At 36.8% G+C, this 18499-nt stretch overlaps 2 protein-coding genes across 4 annotated transcripts; one reads left to right on the top strand and one right to left on the bottom strand.

The window, feature by feature from the left end:
• Window positions 1–302: 302 nt before the first annotated feature.
• LOC145096878 (uncharacterized) lies at window positions 303–5065 on the top strand. Its single transcript, XM_079034250.1, has 9 exons — window positions 303–1090; window positions 1186–2217; window positions 2292–3458; window positions 3548–3666; window positions 3767–3851; window positions 4084–4167; window positions 4255–4356; window positions 4458–4556; window positions 4654–5065. Exons 1-9 carry the CDS (start codon window positions 329–331, stop codon window positions 4774–4776), a joined length of 3573 nt encoding a protein of 1190 aa, XP_078890376.1. The 5' UTR covers window positions 303–328; the 3' UTR covers window positions 4777–5065.
• A 28-nt stretch (window positions 5066–5093) lies between these two features.
• Window positions 5094–10457, bottom strand: LOC145096879 (uncharacterized). 3 transcript variants are annotated; one of them, XM_079034252.1, is made up of 17 exons: window positions 10341–10457; window positions 10167–10261; window positions 9197–9570; window positions 8890–9115; window positions 8536–8778; window positions 8330–8442; window positions 8160–8258; window positions 7983–8070; window positions 7666–7895; window positions 7399–7583; window positions 7115–7314; window positions 6673–7017; window positions 6482–6583; window positions 6102–6399; window positions 5874–6022; window positions 5492–5776; window positions 5094–5425 (listed from the first exon to the last, which is right to left on the bottom strand). In XM_079034252.1, exons 3-17 carry the CDS (start codon window positions 9493–9495, stop codon window positions 5213–5215), a joined length of 3075 nt encoding a protein of 1024 aa, XP_078890378.1. In that variant the 5' UTR covers window positions 9496–9570; window positions 10167–10261; window positions 10341–10457; the 3' UTR covers window positions 5094–5212. The 3 variants fall into 3 exon arrangements, with proteins under 3 accessions (XP_078890378.1, XP_078890377.1, XP_078890379.1); XM_079034251.1 differs by having other exon boundaries at window positions 10167–10455; XM_079034253.1 differs by lacking the exons at window positions 10167–10261; window positions 10341–10457 and having other exon boundaries at window positions 9191–9327.
• Between the last annotated feature and the right edge of the window lie 8042 nt (window positions 10458–18499).

The raw sequence follows: 18499 nt of genomic DNA, 5'->3' as shown, positions 1-18499 counted from the left end.
CCTTTCAAGGTTGTTGCTTTTTTATTTATATATTTTTTTCCGTAGTTTTCAAAAAAAAGATCGTATTTATTTGCTAATGATAAATCGTCACATTAGAACCTTGGTAATGTGATGACGTCAGTTAATGCGGTTGACATGTAAGATTTATAAAAAAAATAAAATAAATAAATAAATAAATAAACTTTAAATTAAAGAGGCATAAAATCAAGATACCACCGTTTTATGCCGTATCTTCCCCCCAATTTTCGGTCTGGCGGATTTAAAACATTTTTTTGGACAAAAATTCGATGGAGATTTCTTCATCCGTTTTGCCTCATGCATACGTAGTATGATGCTTTATCGTATATTTATAATTAGAACCACCTTCAACAACCACCGCCGCCGTCATGTATCAAATTTCTCTATCCGACGCCTCTTCTCTTCCTCCCCTTCCGCCAATCACCACGAGAATTCCACCGGTTCCAACAAAAACCTCAAGAAGTTGCAAAATGCAGGCCCGCTATCATCGCTTCCCGGGTTCCACCGTCTCCGGCATTATCCCCTCTCCCGCTTTGCAATCGCCGCGAGCTTGATATCCGCAGCTGCTGCCGCCTCTTGCATGAGTTTCTTTGACGACGATGAATTTGAGAAAATGAAAGCGAAGAAGCAGAAGAAGAAGCGCGTTTTTAGAGATTTTACAATTGAACGTTCGAACGAGTCGTTTAGGAGAATGTTGGACACGGTGAAGCATACAGGCGTTGCTGTATCGGTTCTCTGGAAGTCGTTGAGTTCTATTTTGTCTTCGGCGAACGATGAGGTTCGGTCAGGGTTTGAGGTTAGGGTTGCGGCGTTGTTAGCGGACATTGTGGCTGGAGACGAGAGCCGGAGAGCTGCGATCGTCGGTGCTGGTGGTGGCCTGGTGGTGGATTGGTTGTTGGAGGCGGTGGCGTTGAAAGGAGGGGGAAATTATGGAACTCAGGCGGAATCGGCTAGGGCTTTGGCTTACTTGATTGCTGACTCTAATGTCTCTGAGAAGGTTCTCCGAAGGCCTCGTGCAATCCCTAATCTTATCAGGTTCATCCTCTCTGCTCATCCTCATCCTTGGGAACAGGTATATTTGTCTGAAAGTAAAACTTTTGACTCCAACTTGTTCCAATTTCCAAAACATTCAAACAATTTTGACATCCTGCTTCTCCATGTAAGCAGCAATCAAGACATAATTCCTTCGATAGTGCTGATCCTTTGAACGGCAGGAGCATGCTTGTTACAGCAATCATGGATATTGTGACTTCCAGTTGTGACAATGTGGAAAAGGTCCATCGTAAGCCTATGTTATCAGCAAAAGCTACAATGAGAGACATTGCAACTGCACTTCAGGTTGTTGAAGAAGGTGGCATCTACTTAGATGAATCCCCAGGATTAAAAGGCATTACAGGATATGGGAAACCTACTCCTAAAACCAGAAGAATGTTTTTTAACAAAGTGAGTGATAATTATCCATCTCAACAAACTGTTATCCCTGGTTTGTGGGATGATTTGCAATCACAACATGTTGCTGTTCCTTTTGCTGCATGGGCTTTAGCAAATTGGACAATGGCATCACCTGTAAATAGATCTCATATCCAAGAATTAGACCATGATGGACATGCTATCATGACTGCTTTAGTTGCTCCAGAAAGATCTGTGAAATGGCATGGAAGTTTAGTAGCTAGGTTTCTTCTAGAAGACAAAAATCTCCCTTCTGATGATTTTGTTTCTGATTGGAGTTCCAGTCTTCTTTCTACTGTTTCCCAAGCTAGCAAAAGTGATGATGTCCCTTTAACTCGTGTGGCTTTATCTGCATTCTTATTATCACTCGAAAGATGCCCTGGTGCTCAAAAGAAAGTTATGGATAAAAGTCTTGATCTAATGAGGGAAACTGCTAAAAGAATGAAGAAACATGAATCTGTACAAGAAGCATTAGCAAAAGGTCTTGAATCACTTTGTTCAGGGAACATTCATTTGCCTTTACATGAAGGTCAAAAATGGTCAAGCATTTTGCTTCGATGGGTATTTGGTGATTCTTCTTCCGATGCCACTAGATCTTCTGGCATTAAAATTCTCTCTCATGTTCTTGAAGATCATTCACCATCTTCCATCCCCATTTCACAAGGTTGGTTAGCCATATTGCTAACTGATGTTCTAAACCATAGAAAGTCATCACTAAAAGGAAGCAATCAGCCTAAAGATAAAGTGAAGGTTAGTTTAGTCTTTTTCTTATCATTGTATCTGAAGAATTTATATTATGATTTTTTTTTTTTAAATTCTTGTAGACTCAAATCGATCAAGCAAATGTTGTATCTGGCACACAGGCTGCAGACAAGTTAGCTACAGCTGTGGTTAATTTAGCAGTGAATCAATTACGAAATGGTAAAAAGGATTCATCTGCTCTTGAAGATCTTCTTTCTCTTGAGCCCTTTGTTAAACCATTTAAAAATATAAAAAAAGACAGTATACCTAAAGTCAATGCTGCAGATTCTACACTAGCAACACTTAAAGGAATCAAAACCATGTCAGAAATTTGTAGCGATGATTCATTTTGTCAAGCTAGAATAATCGATCATGGTGTAATCTCTTTACTTCGTCGCCTTTTACTAAGAGATGATTATGAGAAATTAGCCGGAATCGAAGCATATAAAAGTTCATTAAATACAGAATACAAAGATCAACAACAAAGTGGTTCTGATTCTAATGATTCATCACCTCATACGCGGGTCCCACTTGCTGCACATATCCGTAGACATGCAGCTAGGTTTCTAGCTGTTCTTTCTGTTCATCAAAAAGTTAAAAAAATGATATTAAACGATAAAGTTTGGTGTGATTGGCTTGAAGAATGTGCAAATGGGAAAATTCCCGGATGTAAAGATCTGAAAACTCAAAGCTATTCAAGAGCAACATTGTTGAATATACTTTGTAATGATGAAGATACTGTAAATAGTAGTGGAAATGGAAGTGGTAGGTGTCCTCATTTTACTGAGATGATTTATTTAATCAACCCTAATTTACCTCACTGGAAATACAAACACCCTGTAAAACAAAAACAGGAATCCACCATGGAGACACCAATGGTAGATAAGAATAAGAACAAGAATCCAATCAATCCATTTTTAGAACTCCATGAGGGTGATTATGATTATGAGAGTAGTAGTAGTAGTAGTAGCCAATTAACAAGGAATCTTGATAATACTGATATTGAAACCGATACTGATACTGATAGTGAGTCAGTGGGTCCCACACAGCCTTCACTTGATGTTGTTTTTGTTCATGGGTTACGTGGTGGGCCCTTTAAGTCATGGAGGTTATCCGAGAGTAAGTTATCATCTAAATCTGGACTTGTGGAAAAGATTGATGAAGAGGCTGGAAAGCATGGGACTTTTTGGCCTGCTGAATGGCTTTCAGCTGATTTTCCTCATGCGCGTTTGTTTAGTTTAAAGTATAAGGTTTGTGATTGTTTTGATTTTTGAAAATGAAAATGGTAGTACTTTTTGTTTTGACAAAATTACGATTTTACCCTTTTGGATGATTGCAGACGAATCTTACGCAGTGGTCGGGAGCGAGTTTGCCACTTCAGGAAGTGAGCGCGATGTTGTTGGAAAAATTAATTACTGCAGGCATTGGAGATCGACCCGTTGTATTTGTAACTCACAGGTGTCTTTTTATCATCATATGTTCTTCTAGGAATAATAATAATTTTTTTAAAAGAAAAAGTTAAATTAGTTATTTTGATATTGTGTAATTTTTTTTGCAGCATGGGGGGATTGGTTGTGAAGCAGATGTTGGATCATGCTAGGAAGGAAAACAGAGATAGCCTTGTCAGTAACACTATCGGTGTGGTATGTTCGATTCAAAAAAGCTTTCTGGAGTTATTTTTTATGAGAAGGGCATTTACATCTTTTGCACAAACAAGAGCCCATGTCCCATCTTTTTGGGTCGGATGTGACAAAAAATTGCAATTCTCGTCTCAATGACATCAATCATGATACAGACATACAGTACAACTTGTCCTGTCATGTCATGTCATCTCTAGGGTTACGTCTGTAATTGACATTTTTGCCCCTGGTTTAGGTGTTTTATAGCTGCCCTCACTTTGGTAGCAAGCTTGCAGATCTACCTTGGAGAATGGGTTTTGTTTTACGTCCTGCACCAACGGTTAGTCGTTTTTTGCTATTATTATTATCATAGGTCGAAAATACCCTTTTCAGGAAATTACTTATTGGAGAATTTTTTTTTTTTTAGATAGGAGAATTGAGAAGTGGGTCTCCGAGATTAATCGAGTTAAATGATTTTATTCGTCGTCTACATAAGCAAGGTGCTCTTGATGTTCTCAGTTTTTGCGAGGTAGTAATACTATAAGTTCTATTGCTTTTTAGAGTTTCCATGAAGACACGTTAATTACCCAATTTACCCTTGTGTTAATTTGGATAATCGACTTTTTTCAGACTAAAGTAACTCCAATCGTTGAAGGTTATGGAGGTTGGGCTTTCAGATTGGAAATAGTTCCAATTGAATCATCGTTTCCTGGATACGGGAAACTTGTGGTAAGTTTTCACTTCAGAAAAAGCCAAAAAAAAAAAGTACAAAACTGTGTTGTTATATTTTAAATGTGGATATATTTTTTCCTTTTTTTTGTGACAGGTGTTAGAATCAACTGATCATGTAAATTCATGCAAACCAATAAGCAAAAGTGATCCTTCATACTGTGAAACTCTACGTCTTTTGAACAAACTTAGAGCTCGTATCCATGAAAAGACATCGTAGATGTACATACATACATACATAACAGGCTCCTGAAACCATGTAAATACCCTATGTACAGTGTGTATCTATCAATCCTTTAAGAATAGAATATGTGTAGGTATAGAGACCACAGAAATGACATTTTTACCCTTTCTAATTTCTGGGGTACTTACTGCTTAGGAAACCTATTCTACCCCTGTGTTGCCCCTTTCTGTAATTTTAAAAAGGAAAGGTCTGTTTTGCTGGGGATTGTACATATAATATATTTATTTATTAAAAGGGCAGATAAGATTGATATTATGATATCAAAGATGTTTTTTTTTAATATATTTATATGATTTCATATTATGGTAGCAATTCCATTGAAGAAATAAAATTGAACAACCATAACTACTACACTTTACATTCTAATGATCATATTCTATTTCTAACTTTCTAAGCTTACAGATAAACTTGATCAATGAGAAACATTTCCATTTCCATTTGCTACTCCTAATTCTTCTTTACATGTTTGAATAACAAAACGATCAACAATTCGAACAGTATTAACTGGATCCTGATTATAAGCATTCGCCCTCCATTTACTGGGATACTTTCTGTAGTGATTCAGCTGCTGAATTTGTTTGAACTCGTTATCCCACTCCGAATCCACCTTCCACTCCTTGGGAACCTACATAACATTCAAAAAATCTTATAAAAAGTTACATAAGAAAAAAATAGATAAAAATCTTCTCACTTTATCAACTGCGAGAGTGAAAACTTCAAGATTTCCATTATCCTTGATGTGAAAGCGAGTGAAAGACTTGTAATTAGCAATGCGTAGAGAGGAAAAGGCCTCGTCAAAATGCAAGTGAAGCCAATTGATACAAGTATACAAATAGCTTCCAAACACAAGAGAAACCACAGGAGTCGAAAACACCCAAAAGTAAAGGAAAACAGATGCGTAGTATATAATCGCACCCCCTCTAGACAGAGAATCCATTCCGTTTTTGCATATGTTAGTCCTCGTTACAGCCATCACCTAATAATCCCCCAAATAATAATAATAATAATAAGACTTTTAGCATCACATTTTTTTATCCAATTAAGGAATAAAACGTGTCATGTCAGAGTCAAACCTCAGGAACATCAAAAGCTGACATAAGATATTTAATACACGCTGGATAAAGCCCAAAGGTCCATTGCTCTATACGTGCCCTAAGACCCGTTGGATCCGGGAAATGTTCACTCTCCACTGATCTATACCACTCATATAACGAGTGATAACCTGAAATAATTAATATTCATTCAAAATTAATTATACAATTAATTAACAATCATGGACAATTAAAAAATAATAATCTTGCCTGAAGTTGCCAAGAGATTATGTCTGATGCAAGTTTCAACACCAAGCTCCATTAACAACATAAGAACCAAAGCTGCAGCCAGATGTGCAGAAACATGAAGAACTCCAATTACAATTTTCTTTTTTCGTGACACTTTTGAAGGGACAAATGAGATTGCAGCTACTAATAATAAGATCGAACCCATAGAAGATACATATGATTCTCCAACCATGTACATAAAAATATCCCAAACTGTGCTAAAAAAACTCTTTACATGCCCAGAAAACGTGTCAGCCTGTAGGATATGATCTAGCTTACACTGTCACAAACAAAAAAAAAAAATCAGAACGTTTTATTAAAAAAAAAATAGTGGAAACAAAAAAAAAGTCATACGTATGTACCAATGGAAACATTGAAAAGGTCAAAATGAAGTATATGAATCCACCAATGAAGTCAAACTGCCAGTTCTTCTTTCGGAACTTCAATATATTCCCAAGTGCAATCTGCACACCACAATTTTACATCAAAAAAAAATTCAATTGGAATGTGTCCAATTCAATATAGGAATTGGATTCTAAGAATTACTACATACACGACTGGAATCCTGAATGGATGGATACGAGGCTTTATTTTCATATGTCGTTCCATATATTTGTTTAAAATCACTAAACACATGTGTAGGATGCAAAAACGCGCCTCCACACCCATTCACAATCAAATGTTGAACATTCACAGAATTAGGGTTTTCAATTTCAGATGCGACATAAGAATGTCTCATGTAATGATGCAAGTCTCCAGCGATTCTAAGTTTACACCTCCCTTTCAAATAATCGCGTGTAAGATGTGACACGTTTTTTCCAGTCACGTCATCCCAATACCAATCAAGTAGCCAATTTGGTTCATGCGTCATAATGATCACCGAATCATTTTCTTTAACCTGTTACATATATATAAACAATTATAATTATTAATCATATGTGAAGGAAAGAATAAAGATGTTGAATTATAATGGATTAATGGAAATTGGAAAGTACCTTTTTGTGTATTAGCTCTGTGAAGAACTTGAATTGATCACTATCGATGTCTGAATGAAGGGCTAAATCAAGACCAAATACCCACCACCCTTTTGGTAATTGTAATGCAAAGTAGCTTTTCTTTTGGGGCATTAACCATCCACCTAACCAGCTTTTGTGACAAATGTATCTCATGAATGTTTGAAGCCCATCAAACCAATCTGATGGAAAACCAAAATACAAGATTTTTTAATTGCTATTTTTGCATTTAAGCCTATTTAACATTACAAAAAGAAAAAACTGACCATGGTTTCCAGGGATAACAAAACACTGTGGGCCATCATATAGTTTGAGTTCAGACACACCAGAGGGTAATTCAGGCTTATTTACAGCTATATGTTCTTCTTTATACCATGAAGGTGGCTGAAGAGCATACTCAAAAGGACGAAAAAACCGCTTTTCATAAGTGTATGCTGATGGATTAGGGTACCTAAATTAAGAAAAAAAAAGATTTTACAAGTTATTTGAATTTTAGTTTATGATTTATATAAAACAGAAAAGGTGAGACTTACGCAAGGTCACCTCCAATAAGAAGAAGGTCCCCACGGGGTAATTTGGTCAAATGACCATCATTCCAAACACAAAGTGAAGGTTGAGCAAGAAGTTTAGCAACAGAATATGAAGAGTTCCCACCATCACCAGTATCAGCCATGAAATCAAACCAAAAGTCTTCCTTTTCACTAAAATGATCATAAAGAAAATCTTCCTGTTTTGCCCCTTCATGCCCACCACTCATTGCTGCCTACAACATCAAACACAAAATAACAAAACAAAAACTTGTAAAAGTGAAAAGGTAAAAAAAGTGAAAAAGATAGAAAAATCAAGAAACCTGCATCATGCGCATATCAAATCTTCCAACAAATACAGTTACAGATACAAGAAGGTCAAAAACTGTCTTGAATAAATCAGCTGATGTCCTGCATTACATGATCAGGTTATCTCTCATATGTGAAAAAGACGTGAATGCCCTCCATTGAAAAAGTAAAGAAAGAGGAAAATATTATACCCGGAGTACCAAGGAACCATATCCAAGAAATTAGGCTTCATCTGTTTGTTCTTCAACTTCTCAGTTTCTTTAACTGAGAGAGGGTGTGTAAGAGCCCATCTGATCATTAATTAACACTATTAATTAAAAAGGGCAAGGAAAAAAAAAGAAACAAAAAGAAAAAAACATACCCTGTTGATCTTTCAACAACATAATTAGCAATATAGAGACCAATAAAAGTCGCCCATAATGAATATATTGGAGAAATTTCATCCGATGACTCACATGAACCACTACAAGAAAACTAAAAACAAATGGCAATAAGAACATAAACAGAAGAATAAAAAAAAAAAAAAAAAAAAGGATAGAAATATAAATAGAAAAACAGAAGCATTACTTCTCCATAGATAACCCACTTAGAGAGAAGTGGATAATCACGTGCAGATCCAACTGGAGCAAACCAAGATTTACATACTTCATCTTTGAATTCATACATTTTTAGAAACTTTGCTAACAATGCATTTCTTTCTCCTTTATTCCAAAGTGAAAAAAAGCCAGAGTCTTTTCTTCCAAATGATCTTTCATTCAAAGCATGATTACCACAGTGGCTATAAAATACACAACAGGCCACACTTAATACCTACACGGATACGAATTCCATGAAAAGATATAACCAAATATCACATACATAAATACCCTTCCTTAGGATATTATAATTATAATAAACAAATCATTGCTATGTGAGACTTACAGCACAATTTTGGAAAATAGTCAAGAAAGCGGGTCTTCTTCCAGCCACACGAGAAACAAGACCAATATACCAAAGCCCAATGAATACTAAATGAAAAACAAGGAGAACAAAAACAGAGGAGATGAATATTGTCAAAAATAAAGAAAGATTCATCCTCAAATCAACTCCCATTGACTGAAAACTTGGAAGATGGTATAAAGCTGCTACTAATATCCACGCTATATACCTACACAACAACAAAAAATCTCAATTACCTAAAACATATCCATGCAGAATCACTGAATCAGGAAATTAGAATTACATTTACCATCTACTGAAATTTGAATAGCTTGGTTTCATTGTCTTCCCCACAAATGGAGAGGAAAAGAAGTAGAAAAAACCAAGTAAACAGGCGTAGATTGACCACCATTTGATGTTCTTGTCGAGCTTCTGAATCAGTGTATGCATGTTGTCTGATGAAATGAAAAATAAACAGCCCACAACTACTGCGATTATGGCATGGCGTGAATGCTCATGGGGGTAGGGGTATTTATGGGTTAAAATTGTCCGAACTGTTTCCATGTTGATGGTGTCTAGTATACCAACAGGCTGCTTCTCTGTGCCCATTTTGGACCTTTTGCTTCAGACTCAAAGTCGATTCACAATCGGGAAGAATCAATCAGATTTACTTCGATAGATTAGCTGCATGTTCAAGAGTACAAGTTAATCGGTTTATAGAACACATATATGAAGATCGATTCATGGTATTCTCGCGATTTAACAAGGTAATTTGGGTTTTTCATGTTAAGTTGTTAACCAATCGTTTTCGTTATTCCTATTTGTGAAGCAGGGTACTGTTTATTAAAGAAAGCATCTTTTGCATGGTCGCTATTGAGTTGCAAGTTAGGGTAATGTTTTCTTCGAAAAAATCATACTCGTAATGGATAAAATCCCAAAATACAGAGACATGACGAAAGGAATCGAACACATTTTATTGTCGATTACGCTAGTATGTCGTTTCTTTTCTGGATTTGATCTTCGAAAGGCATGTAACAGTTGAGAGAAAATGCTTGCTGTCAGAACATCGAAATCATGCATTTCGTCATCATATTCAGAATAAAACAAACTACTAAGAACAGAAGTAAAGACAAAACTAGGGTTTAGTTAAACCAAAATCTCTGAACAAGGATCAACCGAATTAAAAAAACTGCGAAAGTGTACACATTACATCGTTAGCACACTAAAGCAATCGCATAAAGAAACACAGATTAATAACAAAATGAAGAGAAATTCAGTACCTTAATGAATGCAGAAATAGAAAAGATATGTGTATGCTGGTCAAAAGATGATGAAAAGAAACTGGAGGGTGTTATGAAGGAGCATTACAGAATGTCTGCCAAGAACCAATTTCGAATCAATGGCATATACTTTTTATTATTCGTTTTATAAAAAAAACACACACACATACACACATGAACTGCGTGCTTTCTGTAATTTTGATTTTGGAGAGAGAAAGTGGGTCGCCAAATTGTGTATTAAATTTAAAATCAGTAGAAGTTTTGAAAAATATTTGTGATGATAGTGATTGATACGCCGATTAGAAGATCAAAAAGATTGCTTGCGGTGTTGGATCAACGCGTACATGGAAGGTGCGGTTATGGTGGAGCAATTAATAGCCGTTGGATCAGCTGCAGTGACGCTAGCACGTGGCTATACAGTACGACACGTGTTTCACCTTTTGAGCTTTTGGTGAACACTTTAATAATACAGAAGTTGTGACTTATTTCCATGCCATAAATATTCAAATATCAAATATAATCAGGGGTGTCAAAAAAAAATCCGAACTCGATTAACCCGAACCCGAATAAGATAATTAGGGTCGGGGTTAATAGGGTCAGAACTCTTAATCGGGTTATTCGGGTTAACCCGACTAGGGTTGGGTTTATGGTTGATTTTTTCAAAACAATTCGGGTTTCAGGTTAACCCGAATAACCCGATTAAGAATTTATTACCAAAATTTTTTACTGCGTTGAATGACATGAATTCAAGATCCCATAAGATTTTACAACTAATACATATTTCTTAATTAAACAAACCAGATAGTAAAATTACTATGTATAGAGATGTTTAAAATGACATAACTTTCCTCTCTTCTTAATGCAGTACGATTGTGTTGTAACAATTTTACGAATTTTATTCACTGTTTACATTACTAATATGGTAAAAAAAAACTCCAAAAATTCATATCCAATACCACCTTTACATTTTAAGTCGCTATACGTGTGGATTATGTATTAAAATGGCACAACATAAATTCGTCTTACATTTCAACTTCAACCCGACTAACCCGACCCTACAAACCCGAAACCCGACTAACCCGACCCTACAAACCCGAAACCCGATTAACCCGAACCCGACTAACCCGTACCTTATTAGGGTCGGGTTTCGGGTGAATAGTTTTTCTAGAAAAACCTGACTAACCCGACCCGTTTAACCCGAAACCCGATCGGGTTAACCCGATTAACAGCCCTAAATATAATACATTAAGCTTTAAATAAGAAAAATAGAGATAATGGTCGGTTCTTTTCATGATTCTAAAAAATGTGTTATAGCACGTTTCAAGGCGTGTCATGATTGTTGGGTTATAAATGTATTGTGTCAAATATATGTGTTAGAATAATTTCATTTATCGGTTTGGACATGTCCATTCACGGTTTTACTTTTCTAATGTTAGACTATTTATAGTGCATGCATGTATCAATTAGGGTTAATGTTTTGTCGCCCTACCTAGCTCTCATAGAGAAGTTCTTCTTCGAACTCTTCTACAGCTTTTATAATAAAAGCATTTGACACTGTTTTGATCTTTATTCTTGTCATTCAATTCATGTTATTTATTATAGAATCTATCGATCTTATTTATTGTTCTACAATTGGTATCAGAGCGGAAGATAGTGTAACCAGGAAGGTTATCAAGACTCAGGCTGATATTGAAGAACAATGTTCTAGATATTGTTCTTGCCATTCAATTCATGTTATTTATTATGAAGTATGGGCATTGCACTTTGAAGATAATGTTCTAGATATTGAAGAACATGGTTCAACAATATGGAAATTGATGACTTAGGAGACATATCCGTACACTACAACCAGGAAGGTTATCAAGACTCAGGCTGATTACAATGCACTTCTTGTTATACACACTAATGTTCCTCAGGATGAAATGGATAAGTTGTTGAGCAACACAAAGGCGATGATAATTATATGGTTTTCTCTTCCACCGGATACCTTTCGTCACATGTGTTCATTTACTACTGCCAAGGAGATATGGGATAGGCTAAAGGAACTTTATTCGAGTAATGTTGATTTAGAACACTCCATGCAGACATTGATTTTGTCATAGTTTGGAGCGTTTGCACAAAAATCTGATGAAAAACTATATTAGACGTTCAATCGATTTAATCATCTGTTGAGCGGGATGCTTAAGCACAATTTCAGGCGTGAAGTAGTTAAACAAAAAGTCATGTTTATGAATGGACTGAGATCTGAGTGGAAAGTTATTATGTAAACTATGAAGGCACATGAACAGTTTAAGAGCTACTCATTGGCAAAGCTTGTGGGAATTCTAAGATCCCATGAAGATGAAGTTATGAAGGAGGTGAAGATTGTTTCTGGCATGGGATCGCTGGCATTGGCGGCGAACGGAAAGAAGGCAACTGAAGAAGATTTGGAATTTGATCTTTCAGATAGTGAGATCTCAAAAGAAGACAAGGCTTTGTTGGTTTCAAACTTAAGAAGTTCTATAATAAATTTTTTTCCTTGTTTTCGGAATAAATACAGGCAGGGTGGCAATTCCAGTTCCGAAAAGGCTAAAGATGAGGGTTTCAAAAACTCTCAAACTGATGAAGAGAAAAAGGAGAAAAAGCTTATGGGTGATTTAGGCTATGATTGCAATTACTGTCATGACAAGAATCACTTTTCCAAGGAATGCATGCTTAGGAAGATGAATGAGAAGAAAGAATCTAAGAAGGATGAAGCTTACTATCTTCAGAAGATTGACGAGCTTCGGAAGAGGAACGCTTCAAATGCGAATTCGGCATTGATCATGCAGGAGGGAAGTGATGAAGATGGATGAGTCAAGGTATGGTCAACGGACTTGGAAGATGATGATGTAACGACTGATTCCTAGTACGCATTTAATTATAATTTATTCATTTTTGAAGAGCTGCTCGACGAGTTGGGAGCCCTAGACTCGTCAAGTAGAAACGAGATTAGACACGATATTTAAGTCGCCTACTCAATGAGTTGAGAGCCTCGACTCGATAAGCAGGGTTGTCAGGATGAAACCCTAATTTTGGGGTTTTGCACCCTATTTAAGCATTCTAATCCCCACTTGATGGCCTCATTTCCAGCCTCCAAGTCTCAAACCCTAGCTTCAGAAACCCTAATTCATTTGTGAGCTTGTGAGCCATTTTTAAGTGATCCTTGTGTATTCTTGAAGCTTGTGGAAGAAGAAGGAGCTAGAGGATTCAATGAGAAGATAGTAGATCTAGAGACTTCTTTCTATCCTCATCATTTTCTGATAATCAAGCCTATAACTTGTCTAGTAGTTTCTTAGATCTTCTTATTTTCACCTTATTGGGTTTTTGGGTCTAAGAAGCTTGAACCTTGGTGTAACATCCCAAAATACGACCCAAATTTTTTGTTTAATCGTTACTAAAATCATTAGATCGATACCATAAAATAAAAACCCATACGTCAATATCTCAAAACCATAACAAAGTATCACGAGAAAATTGTATCAAGACTGTATCAATCATATCTATGAAAAACTAAATCAACTCCCAGGACAAAAACTGAAGCTGTGGTGTGTGCGATGCCATCATCCCGAGCTCTTCCCTTGCGGAAGTACCTGAAACCAAAACTGAAACTGTAAGCAAGAAGCTTATTGAGCTCCCCCAAACTACCACATACCATACAATATCATATAAAAACATACTGGGCCTTGCCCATTGCATCGGACTGAAGTCCGAAACTAACCAGGGCCTTGCCTTCTGCATCGGACCGAAGCCCGGAAACTGCATTGGACCGAAGTCCGGAACTAACTGGGACCTTGTCCCCTGCATCGGAACGAAATCCGGAACTAACTGGGACCTTGTCCCCTGCATCGGACCAAATTCCGGAACCTGACTGAGCATAACATGGCATAGTATAAACATATCAACTAGCATAAGCACATATACTGCATACTGCATCGGACCGAAGTCCGGAACACATAACACAAAACATGCTTGAATCACAAAGACATCAAACAATCTAACTATTGCATCGGACCGAGGTCCGGAACTACTGCTAACTAAACGGGTCGGCATTGTGGTCGTAGATCCGTTCCTACTGGAAGGAAACTCACCTCATAGTCTAGCTGTTGAATGAACTGTTCTAGAATCTTTCTGCTGCTGCTCCGGTTTCACCCCGGCTACAATTTCCATAAGTACACTCAATCAAATACTGATAACAATACTGAGGGTAAAATGACTATTTTACCCCTGGTCCAAGTCAACCTCTTGGTCAAAGTCAACATGCAGTTGACCTGACTCGTCGAGTTGGGCCACCAACTCGTCGAGTCCCTACTCTCATTTCTCATTTCTGCACGCTACTACTCGTCGAGTTTGGCATGGACTCGACGAGTTCCTCATTGATTCTAAGACTTAGTCAATCTGCATCCGACTCGCCGAGTTGTATGAACAACTCGTCGAGTCCTCCTTCAACATATGAACACTCCGACTATGACTCGCCGAGTTGTATAAACAACTCGCTGAGTCTGTTCTTGGGAAAACTCGTGGACTCACGACCCGACTCGCCGAGTCTGAAGAACGACTCGCCGAGTCGGTTGCATGCAACTTTTATACAATCGATTCTGCTCAAAACCACTGCATACAACTTATAGATCTAGGTTCTTAAGGCTTGTTTACCACGTAAAGTTTCCAACTTTATGTGTACATATGCATGAAAAGGGATTTAAAGGCTCAAAAGACTCATAAAAGAGTAGATCTAGGGCTTACATGCAAAATGGCTCCATAAAGGTGTTAGATCTATGTTTTTGGAACTGAAACATGGCTAGATCTGAAGGCTAATCAACCCAATGTGATATCTCTACTATAAACAAGCTAAGAAATGGATAAAATTGCCTAAATGTGCTTATAATGGAGAATCAATCATAGAAACAAAAGGAATCTGATTATTACCTCAATAAACTATGTAGTGGGTGCAAGATCTAGGATCTTCTTCTACTCCTTTGGATCTAGCCTCTTTCTTCTCTTCAAAACTTCAAGATCCACACAAGAAATGCTCAAATGCTCAAGGAATGGTTAGGATTTGCTAAATGATGCTCTGAGGGTGAAGGAGGCGAGTTTGGGGCTCATAACATGGTTTGAATAGGGTGCAAAACCCGTGGATCTAGGGTTTCTTCCAGACTAGCGGACTCGCCGAGTTGCCAACTTAAACGTGCTCAAAATCTCGCCTCTACTCGGCGAGTCAGGCCTACAACTCGCCGAGTCCCAGCTAAAATGCCAAAAATACTTAGATTAAAATATATACCAGGAACCAGGTGTTACACTTGGGATATGGACGTCCCAAGCAAGGATCCCTTCAGATCTAGAATCATTAAGGGTTGTTATGGCATAAAGGTGCAAACTCTATGCCATTGGAGCCCCCATGCAAGCTCTAAGGTGTTATTTTGGCCTTTTAAGCCCCAAAAGGCCATGCATGGAAGGAAAGTTAGGAGCTTTACGTGTTCAAATGATGTCTAAGGCCTAGATCTATGTTAGTATGCTTTAGTTTGGAGGATTATGACTTTTGGACCAAGATCTATGTCCTTGAGAGCTAAAGTTTGAGCTAAACCCATGAAGAAGGGCTATTAACAGGTAAAGTTTGAAGCATTACCCTGAAAAGGACATTTATAGGATGCATGAGGAATAAGAAGCTTAAATCCGAAGAGTAAGGGCGTAATCCTTTAAGAAGGCCCAAACAGACTGAAGAACTCATCGAGTCCATAGAGGAACTCGATGAGTTGAGTCGTCATGTCCCGATTCTATACCAAATAGAACTCGAAGAGTCGGGGGGGTGACTCCGCGAGTTGGAAAGCGATTTCAGGATTTTTGAGTTATAGAACTCGGCGAGTTGAGTCAATCCAGAATGTTGACTTTGACCAGGGGCAAAATGGACATATTACCCTTAAAAGGATTATCAGTTTTTGACTAAGTGATTATTGTGATAATGATAGCCCTTGAGTCATTGGAGTAGCCATCAGAGATTCCTCACATGAGATTTCAGTAGCCAGCTTGAGATGTGAGTTTTCCTCCAGTAGGAACATATGCACTTCTATATATGACTTCTTTCTTAATGATTGGATACTCACCTAAAGTAAGGAGTTCTTTGGAAGTTCTTCATTACCGGGGTATATCGGGAAGTGGGAAACACGTTCTAGTACATCTAAAATTGAACCATTTAATAGGTTGTCTGTAGATCTTGCTGCTTAATTTAAGTGGACAACAATAACATTGGTCGTTGTCAGCTAAATGTCCATTTAGGAATATATATCACAATGACTTGTCACTTATAGTCTGTCCAAATTGTCAACATCTTTTGTGTTTAAGTGGACCACAATACCGGTGATTAACCATATCTAGACATGCAGGAGTGTGCTGATAAACGATATTGGATTGCTTGACAACTTTAATCCCAAATATTTTTGTTTTTGTTAAATTTGTTCACAGTTTTTCTCTATGCACAAATTTAGGGGGAGAATTAAAATTAAAAAAATAATAAAAAAATCAAACAAAAATCAGAAAATTCAAAAATCAAACAAAAATCAGAAAATTAAAAATCCAAAAATAGTGTTATTTCTGTCTTTATTTTTCTGTTCAATATATATATATATATATATATATATATATATATATAGTGTGCTAACCTTGTTTTAGTTTTGTTTTTATCTTTTTGTTTTGTTTGTCTTGAAAAGTGAATCCAGATGTAGATGAGACTCGTGGAGACTGTATTGAAAATTTCTGAGCCGAGGCTTCATCCGTGATCCTCGAAGAATTCGTATTCGAAGGACCAAGAAATGAAGACTATTCTTCAAACATTCAATCTTTCAACCCCCAGAAGCAAGGTGAAGTTGTTCTTGAAGATTATGTGATAGATTGCATTGAAACCTCCTCAATTAGTCTGCTGCTATCTTAAACCTACTGAAGTGACCCAGAAGATTAATTCTCCCTGTTAGTTCTCTCTGAAGATTCTCAAGCTGAAAGCACTATCTTTCAAGAATCTTTTCAAGAAGCCTCCTCACCCAATGCGCGTTCAATGTCAAATTTTGAAGATAAGCCCAACTGCTCCAGATGAAGTCATTCATTGAAGATTCATCAAGTTCATCTTGAAGTTGTGAAGAATTTGAAGATAAATGTTGAAGCCAAGCTCACAATGAAGATTAACAAGAAAAGCCAGCTACCTGTTTAGGGGGAGCTTGTTGGTCATTTAGAAAAGAAAGCTATAAACCAAGGGGGAGATTGTTAGGTCAAAAATATGGTTTATACTTTGCTTTTCTAAGCATTTATTGTATTTATTATTTGGGCCGAAAATAGTATTAGATTATTTGTATTTTGAGCTTGGCCTTAGGTCCGTATATATATATATATATATATATATATATATATATATATATATATATAGGGTGAGGAGTGCATGTGAGCATAAGAAAAGAGCTAAGGAGCTTAAGTATGTGCATTCTAAGGTGTGAGAGAAACTATAGAGAGAATAGTGTGTGTGAACTATGTGTATGGAGCTTCACTCATTTCATTGAATACATCATAGATTCATCTTCTTTTTCTTCTTCTTCTTCTCCTTCTATTCTATTAAATCTGAAATCATCCATTTGATTAGGATTCTGCACCATCAAACAGACCTGATTGATACACAAGCAGATTTGGGGACTTACATTGTTCCAGCTCGATTATTTACCAAAATGACATAAAAGGTCCACTTTTTGTAAAAATGAAATTCTTGGCCTATTATGTTGAAAATTTTACAATTACGGCACATTTTTTGAAAAAATGACACTTTAGGCCCATTAAGACCGAAAGTTTACTTTTAAGTGCTTATTTTGTATAAAAGGACATTTTCAACCCACTTTTGATATAAATAATGTAGAGACCCATTTTTATAACGAACGGTGAGTGCGGAAGAAATAATCTTGAGATTAATCGTGTATCAAAAATATCAAGAACATATGATGAGTTCATAGAAGATGAAAAAGAAAGAGAGAATATTCATAAGAACTTGGTGGGAAAGAAACTCTCCCTGGGTGGGAGAACCCACTTTTTCTCTCTCTAGAGATTATATTATGAGAAGTGTATTCTCTAACTAAGGAAAAGAAATGAGCTAGCTAACTTTAAAAATGACCAACTCTCCCTTTATATAGGAGGGAGAGTATTTACACCAACAATACAAATAAAAGGAAAATTACAACCTAATAATCACTCATTATTTGTGGAGCATTTACATGCACCAACATTCTCTCCCTAAATGCTTACAAATGATGAGAGATACAATAAGTGATACAAGGCTAAAATACAATAAT

Source organism: Lactuca serriola, chromosome 4, assembly GCF_051521515.1.
Source record: "Lactuca serriola cultivar US96UC23 chromosome 4, Lser_US96UC23_V15, whole genome shotgun sequence".
Lineage (NCBI taxonomy): Eukaryota > Viridiplantae > Streptophyta > Magnoliopsida > Asterales > Asteraceae > Lactuca > Lactuca serriola.
This window is presented reverse-complemented; position numbering and strand designations above follow the sequence as displayed.

Coding starts and splice junctions, on each gene's coding strand:
- LOC145096878 (XM_079034250.1), top strand. CDS start 329: ATGATGCTTTATCGTATATTTATAATTAGAACCACCTTCAACAACCAC. Junction 3,459..3,547: donor TGTTTAGTTTAAAGTATAAG/GTTTGTGATTGT, acceptor GGATGATTGCAG/ACGAATCTTACGCAGTGGTC. Junction 4,357..4,457: donor ATGTTCTCAGTTTTTGCGAG/GTAGTAATACTA, acceptor GACTTTTTTCAG/ACTAAAGTAACTCCAATCGT.
- LOC145096879 (XM_079034252.1), bottom strand. CDS start 9,495: ATGGGCACAGAGAAGCAGCCTGTTGGTATACTAGACACCATCAACATG. Junction 9,116..9,196: donor TATTCAAATTTCAGTAGATG/GTAAATGTAATT, acceptor GTTGTTGTGTAG/GTATATAGCGTGGATATTAG. Junction 7,896..7,982: donor TTGATATGCGCATGATGCAG/GTTTCTTGATTT, acceptor TTGATGTTGTAG/GCAGCAATGAGTGGTGGGCA.